Source organism: Poromitra crassiceps (genome assembly GCF_964638095.1).
Source record: "Poromitra crassiceps genome assembly, chromosome: 17".
In the NCBI taxonomy this organism is placed as follows: domain Eukaryota; kingdom Metazoa; phylum Chordata; class Actinopteri; order Beryciformes; family Melamphaidae; genus Poromitra; species Poromitra crassiceps.
In genome coordinates this window covers 28,007,742-28,021,496 of record NC_139635.1, presented here as the reverse complement: position 1 = coordinate 28,021,496, position 13,755 = coordinate 28,007,742, and the positions used below count along the sequence as shown (strand labels likewise).

The window sequence follows — 13,755 nt, the reverse complement described above, 5'->3', positions numbered from 1 at the left end:
CCATACTGGCTGCTGTTTGAAGGGATGAGATGAGTTCCCCTCCCCTTGTTTTTTGATCATGTGACCGGCCTCCAGCGCCTCTCGGCATCCTCTCTCTCTCTCTCTCTCTCTCTCTCTCTCTCTCTCTCTCTCTCTCTCTCTCTCTCTCTCTCTCTCTCTCTCTCTCTCTCTCAAACCGTATTTCCCCACCTCCTCTCATCACCTTCTCCTCCCCTCTCCTCCTCTCCATGCCCTCACCCATCTCATCTCTCTCTCTCTCTCTCTGACTTTCCCCCGCTGCGTTCTCTCACCTCGCCGCCTGTTGAAAGTGTAAATTGTGTTTAAATTTAAATATCCGTGTCTTCCCTGAGCTTACAGCTGTGTGGGTGTTATTTCTTTCTTTGTAAGGGAGGGGTGAAGGGGAAGTGAGAGAGAGAGAGTGTGTGTGTGTGCATGTGTGTGTGTGTGTGTGTGTGTGTGTGTGTGTGTGTGTGTGTGTGTGTGTGTGTGTGTGTGTGTGTGTGTGTGTGTGTGTGTGTGTGTGTGTGTGTGTGTGTGTGTGTGTGTGTGTGTGTTGAGGAGAGAGGAGGAAGTGCAGGCCACAGTGTTTAACTTCAGGTCTGCTAAGGATAGATAGGTCTCTCATGTTTCCAGCTCTTGGTATTTAGCCTGTCTTTAGCGTTTAAACTCTGTCTGAACTCCCTTAACTTTGCTCTTAAGTAGCTTCAAAGGTAAGAACAGCGCACTCTGGATCCCAGGCTTATCAGGCTCACATAGTAAGTGTTTGTTATAACCAGCAGGGAGCGCTGGATGGGTGGGGTTCGCCACATGATCACGACAGTTACGAAAGTTGTCGACCACAGAAAGCAAAATTATTATTAAGTTTTACTCTTAATTTCAAGTAGTCTAATCTCTCTGGCACGCATTCTACTGTAATACCCAATGTGGTTAACCCCAATTATGTAGAAGTCAATTTAATATAGCTTGATGTTATGATTGATTTGATTTGACTTGATTTGATTTGATTTGATTCGGCAATAGAAAAGCAATAAAACAAAATATATCATAGCTTTACAAATGGACAATGATGGCACAATATACTTATTTCCATTGTGGTCCTTGATCGTATGGCAGCTAAGATGGTGAAAGTCTGAATGGCCACTCAGTCTCCAACAATAACACTGACCACTAATAGCTACCAATCATACCATTGGACAGATTTCAATAACATTACAGCTGAGCGAAGAGCAAAACAACAACCACAACAACACTGAGGTTGCTTTCACATATAAGCTGGTGGACTCGGTGCGATTCGGGGGGTGAAGTTGCAACATTGTTGTTGCGATTTTCATTTGGTCCGGTTCTCTTTCACACAGCAAATTTTCCAAACGCACCAAACTTTCTAAACAATGTCACGTGGTCGAAACAGTCACTCGTCTATTGGAGAGAATAGAGAAGGGAAATCTCTCCTCTCTTCAGAGGGCTGACTGAACAACACAAGTGAATCCGCAAAACACAAACCATGGAGCAACACCACCTGCGATATTGGGATTTCTGATTTTACTTTGGTGTTACTATCAAATAAATATTTAACAAGAATGTGCCCAATATGAGCAGCAGATGAGGCAGCAAGCTGTTGAACATTTCATTCTGCATATGAGAGTAGCCTACGTACCGAAGGAGATAGGCAAGCCGGCCAGCTGTTGAGAAATGTGATGTTGTTATGATGACGTACGTCACGACGCGGTGCGCAGGTACTGTACACGTGTGCACGCCGCAGTGTTTGTTTTGCTCCCTTCTACCGTCTTCTACTCATGATGCACTGCATGAGTGCATGAGATGCACTGGCACTCTTGTGTTTAGTCCGTGTTGTTTTCAAGCGGACCAGAGTTTGTTTGTTTGTTTCCGCCACAGAGTTCGTTTGCGCTTTCACACCACCCCAAACGAAGCGCACTATCCGAGGAAACGAACTCTGGCGCGGTTAAAGCGGACTAAACAGCTTATATGTGAAAGCGACCTGAGACTCACATATTGCTTTTAGCAGGCTACTCTTATGCATTTTTTAAGTTGTCCAATAGCCAAGTTTTTACCTCTTTTTTTAAGATGCTGATTTCCTGTGCTTTTTATATGCAAAAGTAACTTGTTCCAATTAGGGCTGGGCGATATGACAATATATTTCGTCTGCACGATAGAAAATGTATTTCGTCTGATATGATGCTCTATCGTTTATATCCTTGTGTTGCAAATCACACTCTTTACTGTGGTCGACAACTTTCGTAACTGTCGTGATTGCCCTTTTGGCACAAATCAGCCGGTGAGTAGGCTAAAGAGCAGAGAGATGTTACCTCCACTCCGTCCGCCTAGCCTACCCAGGCATTTGCGCTGTGTTAAGTCCGCGTTTGATCCATATTCGCGTGTGTCCTCCTAACGTTAAACCTGGCAAAACATCTCCTCCCATCCTCTCATCATCCCAAGGAAATCCCTTGAGGGCCGACAACAAAACGTCTATCATTAGCTTTAGCTTTTAGCATTCCCTGGGTGAGTTGTGTTGGTTCACGTTGTTCTTCTTCTACCGTTTTATTCTTCTTCTACTGAACATGTAGGTATTTTGACGTTGACTAAAGAAATACTGCCACCTAGTGGCCGCTTTTAGATATGATTCCAGATTAGTGCTTAAATCAAACACATCAATAGCAAATGCTAGTGTCCTCTTCGAAAATCGAACTGGTGGTGTGGTTCAGTTTGTGTTTCATTCTACTGCCCTGCAACTAATTATTATTATTTGTGTTGTAAAGAATAGCCATGCTTATCTGTATTCTGAATGCATGTATCCTTTGTGAGGTTTGACAACATTTTAACTGGTTTTAACTGCTACATAAATAAATGGCCATGTGGTCATTTTATATCAACTATAAATAGAATTTACAGAAAACATGCTATATCGTGATATATATCGGTATCGGGATATGAAATGACCTATATCGGGATATGAGATTTTGGTCTTATCGCCCAGCCCTAGTTCCAATGCACCGCACCGCTCCGCAAAATGTAAAAGAACATTTACCCATGTTGGTTTTAAACCTCGGCAGGCACAGGTCGGCAAAGCTGGCTCTGGTGTGGTTTGACGAGTCATCCTGATGCAGTTCAATACTAAAAGTATTTGTGGATAATATTTGACCTCAGGCTGTGTTGCTAATCATGCACATGTACTCCGTGTAGTGATTTATATGCATCAGTAGAGCTACTACATTATTCTGTAGTCTGCACCCTGGCTACATTCTACATTCAAACCTCAGGCAGTATTTTGTTATGGAAGTATTTACCGGTAATCATCATTAAAAATGTTGATGTCTTAACACCCATAAAATCCACATCTTCCTGTTAGCTTGCAGGATATCTGTAGAATCTCTCATTTTATTTATTTCAAATATGTTTTATTTGAGCATGACAATATACATTATATACTATATGTACATACAGTATATTCTATTCCACTTGTACAGATATAGGTTCGACCATGAAATGCTTTTTTTTTTTTACTTTGAACATGTACACATACAGTACATACAGATACAAAGCATTAAAGAAAAAGAAGAAAGAAAATAAAGAGAAAAGAAAAGAAAAAGCTCTCCATTAACTTAGTTTCTCTGTTCTATTCCTGACTCTCCCCTAACCCCACCCTATTCTATTGTCAAAAGGTCATTTTGTTGATATTGAGAGAAAAGGGCCAATTTTATTTTGCAAGTGCAAGATACTGAATTAGAGGCGACCACACCTTATCAAAATATGGAAGTTTGTCCATAAGAGTGTACCTTATTCTTTCTAAGTGGAGTGTGTTTGTAAGGTCGTTAAGCCACATCTTTGTGGTAGGGGCTTCCTTTTTTTTCCAGTGCTAGAATCTCTCATTTGATTGGAAATTGAATGTTGTCGAAGTGACCAGCGCCTACAGCAGCTGCTATGCTAAGCTAACACATAGATCTGTACGTATAAACTGTATAAGCTGTAGTATACTGTAGACAGAGTTATAAAGGCCCTATATAACTCAGTCGGTAATGGGCAATGATCAAAATGAATGAACTCATCCTACTGCAATGTACTTTAGACTAATGCAGCCGCCGAATAGTAGGCCTACATATTATGCAAAAGATTATTTGCAAAAGTCCACTTGAAAAATGCAAATCTGCTCAAACTCCGATAGACCATTCCCAAAGAGTTACTAATTGACCACTGATAAGGTTTTGCCAGACACACCCATCACAGTTGTGTGCTCTCCACAGGTTGCTGTGGGTCAGAAGCACTCAGAGATGCTCTCCACACAGGTTGTTGTGGGTCAGGAGCACTCAGAGATGCTCTCCACACAGGTTGTTGTGGGTCAGGAGCACTCAGAGATGCTCTCCACAGGTTGTTGTGGGTCAGGAGCACTCAGAGATGCTCTCCACAGGTTGCTGTGGGTCAGAAGCACTCAGAGATGCTCTCCACAGGTTGTTGTGGGTCAGAAGCACTCAGAGATGCTCTCCACAGGTTGCTGTGGGTCAGAAGCACTCAGAGATGCTCTCCACAGGTTGTTGTGGGTCAGAAGCACTCAGAGATGCTCTCCACAGGTTGTTGTGGGTCAGAGCACTCAGAGATGCTCTCCACAGGTTGCTGTGGGTCAGAAGCCCTCAGAGATGCTCTCCACAGGTTGTTGTGGGTCAGAAGCACTCAGAGATGCTCTCCACAGGTTGCTGTGGGTCAGAAGCACTCAGAGATGCTCTCCACAGGTTGCTGTGGGTCAGAAGCACTCAGAGATGCTCTCCACAGGTTGCTGTGGGTCAGAAGCACTCACTCAGAGATGCTCTCCACAGGTTGCTGTGGGTCAGAAGCACTCACTCAGAGATGCTCTCCACAGGTTGCTGTGGGTCAGAAGCACTCACTCAGAGATGCTCTCCACAGGTTGCTGTGGGTCAGAAGCACTCACTCAGAGATGCTCTCCACAGGTTGCTGTGGGTCAGAAGCACTCACTCAGAGATGCTCTCCACAGGTTGCTGTGGGTCAGAAGCACTCACTCAGAGATGCTCTCCACAGGTTGTTGTGGGTCAGAAGCACTCAGAGATGCTCCACAGATTTGCCAACTTGTCGGAGCTCATTGCGGTCGGCCTGATGAGTGATGCACTGGGACAGCCAATTTACCCAAAGTGTTCATGCCAAGTAGAGGAGCTCTTTGCGATCGGCTTCAAGAATTAGCCCAAGATGCTATTAAAGGAGACAGTAATCCGCAGTGCACTTGACCACACATTCAGCCCCTGCTTAGAAAAACCAAGCAGAAGGTCAGTGCTTCAGCAAGAAGCCACGGAGAGAGAGAGAGAGAGAGACACTTAGTCACACTGGCACGAAGGGCTCTGGAACACTGCGTGTGCCGTTTGAGGTGTACCGGCAAGCGATGCGCTGTCCCTTTAAGGGCTGTGTTATCTCTCTGAATCCTCTCAGCCCGCAGGCAAACCTGACACTTTTTTCTCTTCTGCAACATATATTATTTCTCCAGGTGTAGTACTGCTGCCCGTCCAGCAGGTGTAGTACTGCTGCCCGTCCAGCAGGTGTAGTATTGCTGCCCGTCCAGCAGGTGTAGTACTGCTGCCCGTCCAGCAGGTGTTGTACTGCTGCCCGTCCATCAGGTGTTGTACTGCTGCCCATCCAGCAGGTGTTGTACTGCTACCCGTCCAGCAGGTGTTATACTGCTACCCGTCCAGCAGGTGTTGTACTGCTACCCGTCCAGCAGGTGTTATACTGCTACCCGTCCAGCAGGTGTTGCACTGCTACCCGTCCAGCAGGTGTTGTACTGCTGCCCGTCCAGCAGGTGTTGTACTGCTGCCCATCCAGCAGGTGTTGTAGTGCTGCCCGTCCAGCAGGTGTTGTAGTGCTGCCCATCCAGCAGGTGTTGTAGTGCTGCCCATCCAGCAGGTGTTGTACTGCTGCCCATCCAGCAGGTGTTGTACTGCTGCCCGTCCAGCAGGTGTTGTAGTGCTGCCCATCCAGCAGGTGTTGTACTGCTGCCCATCCAGCAGGTGTTGTAGTGCTGCCCATCCAGCAGGTGTTGTAGTGCTGCCCATCCAGCAGGTGTTGTATTGCTGCCCGTCCAGCAGGTGTTGTAGTGCTGCCCATCCAGCAGGTGTTGTAGTGCTGCCCATCCAGCAGGTGTTGTATTGCTGCCCATCCAGCAGGTGTTGTACTGCTACCCGTCCAGCAGGTGTAGTACTGCTGCCCATCCAGCAGGTGTTGAACTGCTGCCCGTCCAGCAGGTGTTGTACTGCTGCCCATCCAGCAGGTGTAGTACTGCTGCCCATCCAGCAGGTGTAGTACTGCTGCCCATCCAGCAGGTGTTGAACTGCTGCCCGTCCAGCAGGTGTTGTAGTGCTGCCCATCCAGCAGGTGTTGTACTGCTGCCCATCCAGCAGGTGTTGTACTGCTGCCCATCCAGCAGGTGTTGAACTGCTGCCCGTCCAGCAGGTGTTGTAGTGCTGCCCATCCAGCAGGTGTTGTACTGCTGCCCATCCAGCAGGTGTTGTACTGCTGCCCGTCCAGCAGGTGTTGTAGTGCTGCCCATCCAGCAGGTGTTGTACTGCTGCCCATCCAGCAGGTGTAGTACTGCTGCCCATCCAGCAGGTGTTGTACTGCTGCCCATCCAGCAGGTGTTGTACTGCTGCCCATCCAGTAGGTGTTGTACTGCTGCCCATCCAGCAGGTGTTGTACTGCTACCCGTCCAGCAGGTGTAGTACTGCTGCCCATCCAGCAGGTGTTGAACTGCTACCCATCCAGCAGGTGTTGTACTGCTACCCGTCCAGCAGGTGTAGTACTGCTGCCCATCCAGCAGGTGTTGAACTGTTGCCCATCCAGCAGGTGTTGAACTGCTGCCCATCCAGCAGGTGTTGTACTGCTACCCATCCAGCAGGTGTTGTACTGCTACCCGTCCAGCAGGTGTAGTACTGCTGCCCGTCCAGCAGGTGTTGTACTGCTGCCCATCCAGCAGGTGTTGTACTGCTACCCGTCCAGCAGGTGTTGTACTGCTGCCCGTCCAGCAGGTGTAGTACTGCTACCCGTCCAGCAGGTGTTGAACTGCTGCCCATCCAGCAGGTGTTGTACTGCTACCCGTCCAGCAGGTGTAGTACTGCTGCCCGTCCAGCAGGTGTTGTACTGCTGCCCATCCAGCAGGTGTTGTACTGCTACCCGTCCAGCAGGTGTTGTACTGCTGCCCTTCCAGCAGGTGTTGTACTGCTACCCGTCCAGCAGGTGTTGAACTGCTGCCCATCCAGCAGGTGTTGTACTGCTACCCGTCCAGCAGGTGTAGTACTGCTGCCCGTCCAGCAGGTGTTGTACTGCTGCCCATCCAGCAGGTGTTGTACTGCTGCCCGTCCAGCAGGTGTAGTACTGCTGCCCGTCCAGCAGGTGTTGTACTGCTGCCCGTCCAGCAGGTGTTGTAGTGCTGCCCGTCCAGCAGGTATTGTACTGCTGCCCGTCCAGTAGGTGTAGTACCGCTGCCCGTCCAGCAGGTGTTGTAGTGCTGCCCGTCCAGCAGGTGTTGTACTGCTACCCGTCCAGCAGGTATTGTACTGCTGCCCGTCCAGCAGGTGTTGTAGTGCTGCCCGTCCAGTAGGTGTTGTACTGCTGCCCGTCCAGCAGGTGTTGTAGTGCTACCCGTCCAGCAGGTGTTGTACTGCTACCCGTCCAGTAGGTGTTGTAGTGCTGCCCGTCCAGTAGGTGTAGTACCGCTGCCCGTCCAGCAGGTGTTGTACTGCTACCCGTCCAGTAGGTGTTGTACTGCTGCCCGTCCAGCAGGTGTTGTACTGCTACCCGTCCAGTAGGTGTTGTACTGCTGCCCGTCCAGCAGGTGTTGTACTGCTACCCGTCCAGCAGGTGTTGTAGTGCTGCCCGTCCAGCAGGTGTTGTACTGCTGCCCGTCCAGCAGGTGTTGTACTGCTGCCCGTCCAGCAGGTGTTGTAGTGCTGCCCGTCCAGCAGGTATTGTACTGCTGCCCGTCCAGCTTGGGGGGGGGGGAAGCAGCAAAAAGAAAGAACCAGGGTTCTTGCCTGCTCCTCTCGGCTCATGTAACGCAAATGTGTTTTTGATGCTACATGCAGTTAGTTTGCTGGCCTTCACTTCTCCATCTCCTCACACACATACCCCCCTCCTTCCTTCATGTCTGGATGGGAGATCACTTAAGCAGATGTTCTTCCTGCTGAAAAAAGAGAGAGAGAGAGAAAAAATCAATTCCAGCGCCGGTGCAAGGCTGTGATAACGCTGCATGCCAAATATGAACCTGTCTCCTGCTTGACAATTTGGTTCCAATTAGACTATTTATACACGCCATATTTCCAGGGGTGAGGAGAGCGCTTTGAGGCATATCCCCTGATGAGATGTTGCCTGCCTTGGCCCGGCCTCGCCGTCAATTACGCCCTATTTTTGTTTTCCCGGAGATTAGGGCGAGCGAGCCGCTGACGGGTGTTGCTGGCTGTACGCGGGTCACCGCCATAACTTCACATGACACAAGGTGAAGGCGGCAGCCATGTTTGGCATAACTTACCATAATGAGCGGCTGCATACAGTAGTTCGTGTACATTTCTTGTTGGTAGGGATCCAGGATATTGGAGATTTGCCGATATCCGATATGCCGATATTTTCCTACTCTCTTGGCCGATTGCCGATGCCGATATGATACGCATATTTTTGTTGATTGATTGATTGATTGAATTCATTTGACAAATAAAAAAATACAATACACCAACAAGCATACAGTATAAAATAATTCATCAGGATATCACAATAAAGTCGTTCAACTTATTTCCATTGTGGTCCTGAGGTCTCCACCTGTTTCCAGAGAACATCAAGTCTCATCATGCCTACTCTTCTCGTGACGGCCCACTGGCAGATACAGCAATGCTTTTCAAAATGTACACATTCACTGGGCAAAATAAGAAAACTACTTCAACGTAGCTTATGTAAAACATGCCATATGATATGTTGTCATCGATTACGCCACATTTCTGTGTTTGGCCTGAGATTAGGACCAGCGAGTGTTTGGAAGCACGCTGGTGCGCCGAGGACGGGGGAGCGCAAAGCGGGGGCCGGATACACACGGGGGGGCCGCGGTAACGTCAACAACGGCACAAAGCGGGTGCGCCGGCGGCCATGTTGGGCATAACTTACCATAATGATCCACTGCATATTTAGTGTACATTCCTTGTTCGGCTTCACCTAATCGTCCGCCGGTCCTCTCTGAATGCAAAACGCAGAATTAGCCGCCCGGCACCATCAGCCGTTATCAAGGGAGCGCTGTTAAATACGCTCATTTGAGGCCATTTGAATATTGTGTGGTGCTCCAGATCTCGCCCGTACAATCCCTTCATTAAGTCGGGTCATTTGTATTCTCTGCGTCTCTCCCTCTGACCTGCTCGTCTGCATAATGTCCGTCCCGTTCTTGTTCTGATCCGTCTGCACGGTGTTAAGAAAGCCCACACAGATATGGACTAAAGAGGGCTACAAACCACCATTAGAGGCGGACACAGAGACACAGCGCGCCGCTGCTGCTTTGACCTGTGGAGAGCCGGCGTCTGTGGTGCTCTCTCTCTCTCTCCTTCATCTTCACCTACCTGCTCCCTCAGGTCGCACGCTCTCTGGGTAGTGGAGCTGCTGTTGACTCATTGCTCTTACACAGGCCTCGCAGTCAGTGCGACGAGGTGGTCGTTTGTCTGCGTGTTTTTGCCCCCATATGACAGCATGTCCGTGTGTCTGTGTCTGTGTGTGTGTGTGTGTGTGTGTGTGTGTGTGTGTGTGTGTGTGTGTGTGTGTCTGTGTCTGTGTGTGTGTGTGTGTGTGTGTGTGTGTGTGTGTGTGTGTGTGTGTGTGTGTGTGTGTGTGTGTGTGTGTGTGTGTGTGTGTGTGTGTGTGTGTGTGTGTGTGCGTGTGCATGTGCTTTCAGAGAGACAGATAGAGAGGTATAGATAACCTGACAGGTAGGGGGAGAGATAGAGAGGGGGGATGGGAAAAAAAGAGAGAGAAAGAAGTGAGTTTATTTGATTTGTGTGTCGGTGTGTGCTATAGTATTTTTGTATGTGTGTGTGTGTACACTCTCTGACTCGTTTCTCTCTCGCCCCCCGGTGCTCTGTCTTGTTCCCCCCCGCCTTCCTCCCCCTCCCCCTTCCCGTTGCCTAGACGACGACCCCTTGCAGCCGGTGACCTCAGATGAGACGGTGTCTGTGGGGGGCACAGTGACGCTGACCTGCCGCGTGGCCGAGAGCGACAACTCCTCCCTGCAGTGGTCCAACACCGCCCAGCAGACCCTGTACTTTGGAGAGAAGAGAGGTGAGAGGGGGGGTGGGGGGCGCGGGCGGCTGGGTGAAATTGTGAATAAGGACCAAACCCTAACCTTCGGTTCTGAAAAAGGAGGCCTACGCAGAAGTACCAAAACTGCAGTACCCCCCAATGACCACTTGAGTCATTCCCCATTCACCCCCATGTTAAAATGCCCGACTTTACAGCAGTGTTTACAGCTTGGTAAACGAAAAAGAAACAAGGCTAGGTTGGAACCTAGCATAATGGCCAGCGCGATAAAGCAAAAAAGGTCTGTACAGCTAATTTCACCCTTCATAACAACTGTACAGGGGTGATTTTTTATATAACTCACCCGTTTATACAGTCTATGGCTGCAAAATGAAGTCAATGGGAAAATGACCCAACGTCTCCCTTGATTTATTACCTTAGTAAACACTTTCCAAATGAGTTTATGCTCTCAATCGCTATGTTTCATCCACGCCTTCTTCAATGCAGGATGGTGTTCATTTTGAAAAGGAGGGTCTCATTTAGAGTCAAATGGATGGTAAGTCAGACTGCGTTTTGGGGCGTGGTTGACAGGTCACCTGTCCAGTGATCGAGCGGCTTGCCCATCACGGAACAATAGCAGGCAGCGCTGCTGCTCTTCTCGTCCAAATATGGTCACTTTTGGCTCCAAGAAAACCAAGATGGCGACGGTCACAATGCGAAACTCGACGCTTCGGGAGTTCGGGACTACATCCATATTTGTATACAGTCTATGATAAGGACGTTTGGTGTGGTGCATATTTGTATACAGTCTATGATAAGGACGTTTGGTATGGTCCAATTTGGTGCATATTTGTATACAGTCTATGATAAGTACGTTTGGTATGGTGCATATGTAGTCTATGATAAGTAGGGCTGTGGCGATTCACTTATCTCCCGATTCGATACTATCACGATTCTTGGGTGCCGATTCGATTTATATTGCGATTCTTAAGTATTGCGATTCTACGATTATTGCGATTCGATATTACGATTTATTGCGATTTTTGTTTATTTTTTTATTTTATTTTTTCAGTTTGTTTGCTTTTTTACACTAGATTAGAACATGGGAAAAGTTGAATCATACACTAGAGACTGTATTATTATATATCATGAGTAGGGCTGGGCGATATAGTTAAAAACAGGGGCGGACTGGGATCATAATTCAGGCCGGGCATTAGATACCAAGCAGGCCAGGCCGATATGGGCCAACGCGCGTGAAATTTGGGCCGTTTGAAGCCAGATTTGGGCCGTTTGAAGTCCAATTTTACAATGAGATGCACCCACTTTAACCCTGAAGTGTAATTATTACTTCAGACTAACTAATAAAGTAATAAAACCACTAGTAAACCAGTAGGCGGCGCCTGGCCTGCTGTTCAGTGAGTGGCCTGACTGCAAGCACACATTTTTTTTTTTTTTTTTTTTTTTGCGATTATCGATTCTGGAATAAAAGATCGATCCAAAAAATCGTGACATTAAAAATCGCGATACTTAGGTGAATCGATTTTTTCCCCCACCCCTAATGATAAGTACGTTTGGTATGGTCCATATTTGTATACAGTCTATGATAAGTACGTTTGGTATTTGTACAGTCTATGATAGATTTAACAAATTTACCACGAGAGGGAGGGGGTTGTGGCCACATTTACCACTGGTACAGGGTTGTGGCACGAGGCGAAGCCGAGTGCTATAAACCCTGTACCAGTGGTAAATGTGGCCACAAACCCCGACCTCGAGTGGTAAATTTGTTTTCTACAACAGCTACCAAATAATATAAAAAATACACAATTGTAACATCCAATTCATTTATTTACAATCATTACTGGTTTCAGAATACATTTATCCTTCCGCCACAGAATATAGTTCCATACACAAGATCAATGATTGCACTAAACATTTAGTTGCCTTTGAGCCAAAAAACAACTAACCTATTCCTTAACGGGATTCACAGTTATTGATACATTGCCTGTAAAAGTACAGTTATTTAAACAGTTATCTAAAGCAGCCCGTTTTGGTGGTGGTGTGTTGATATCTGGTGACGGCAGAGGGCGTTTGTTTGTTTGACAGTCCCAGGTTCGGGGTCCGGGCGCTAGTCCGACCTCCCGCTAGTCCGACCTCCCGCTAGTCCGAACTCGTGACAACTCAAGCTCAGCCAGTTCTCTCTCCCCAATTTCACCATGTCGTTCTTTGTTCACTTCACCTTCATCTTCATCTAACCACTGCTCAAAACTCAATCCACCCAGTAAATCAAACGTTACTACGAAATCTGACATTTCCTTGTTAGAGATCGGCCATTTCCTTGTTAGAGATTTGCAGACTGACAGGCTAACAGTGGGCGGAGTCAGCACAGGGAGCGGAGTCAGCATCAGGGAGCGGAGTGATACTGCGGTTGGAGCCGAACTGTAGATTGTTGGCCTATTTACCACTGTTGCTAGCCAATCAGAATCCAGTATTCACTCATGCTGTTGTAGAAAAGGACGTTTGGTATGGTGCAAATTGCACTAATAATTAGTTTGGAGGCATTCCATTAAAAGCATTGTTCAAAACAGCTGAAGACAAGGACAGAATCTAAGATAGTAAAAAAAAAAAAGGTTATTTTAATTTGACATGGAGCAAAAAGTCTCCCAAAAGTGCAATCAATAAAAACAGAATACAAAGAAAGCTCAGAGCCTGATGGGCTGAAACATTTGCGTTTTCTTTTTGTCTGTACTTTTCAATTTGTCCTCCACTTTTTGCAGAATTTGCACGATGTCAAATTGAAAGAACCATTTCTTTTTACTATCTCAGCTTTTTAATAATCCTTTTTTTCTGTGGCTTGATGGCCTAACTGGCTGGCGTGCAGCGTTGCTGCTGTTTTGAAAAGACAGAGTAACCCGTCTCCTCACTGCTCGATGCAGCGGTCCAACATCACACAACAGAGCCTGTAGTCTGGAGAGAAAGGAGGCGAGGCAGAGGGCTGAATGGAGGGAGAGAGATAGAGAGGGGGGAGAGTTGGGAAAAGATAGACTATGAAACTCTGAATAAGGAACTAATGATTACTTTGGGTGCGTTGGTTCAAAAGCACAGTTCAAAACGCCATCAAAAGGGAAAGAGAAGCCTGCAAACCCGCCAGTTAGTGCATAAAAAAAAATTACATTACTGTAGGAAGTAAAGTTAGTAAAAGAAAGTTTCACATAATGCAAAAAAAAAATTTGCTCAATAAATGAAAATAATTGAAGGCAAAGAAAGTTCAAAGAATGATTGAAGTCTGATATATTTGCTTCACCTTTCTTTGTTTTCATTGTTTTTGAGCATTTTAAGCACCACGCCAAATTGAAAAGAACCTGTTTTTTTTTCAATATTATCTCAGCTTCTTAATATCTTTTATTGAGGCTTAATTGCCTAACCGGCTGGTGTGTGGGATCCTTTGGGTGGTGTTTTGAAAAGAGACTGACCACTCCTCCTCGCTGC

At 47.2% G+C, this 13,755-nt stretch overlaps 1 protein-coding gene across 1 annotated transcript in view; it reads left to right on the top strand.

Moving 5' to 3' along the window:
- Positions 1-13,755, top strand: part of cadm3 (cell adhesion molecule 3) — a 168,923-nt gene that overhangs the window by 67,227 nt on the left and 87,941 nt on the right. Inside the window, exon 3 of the mRNA XM_083654039.1 lies at positions 10,162-10,311. Coding sequence (XP_083510165.1) covers positions 10,162-10,311 — 150 coding nt within the window. The remainder of the gene's footprint in view (positions 1-10,161; positions 10,312-13,755) is intronic.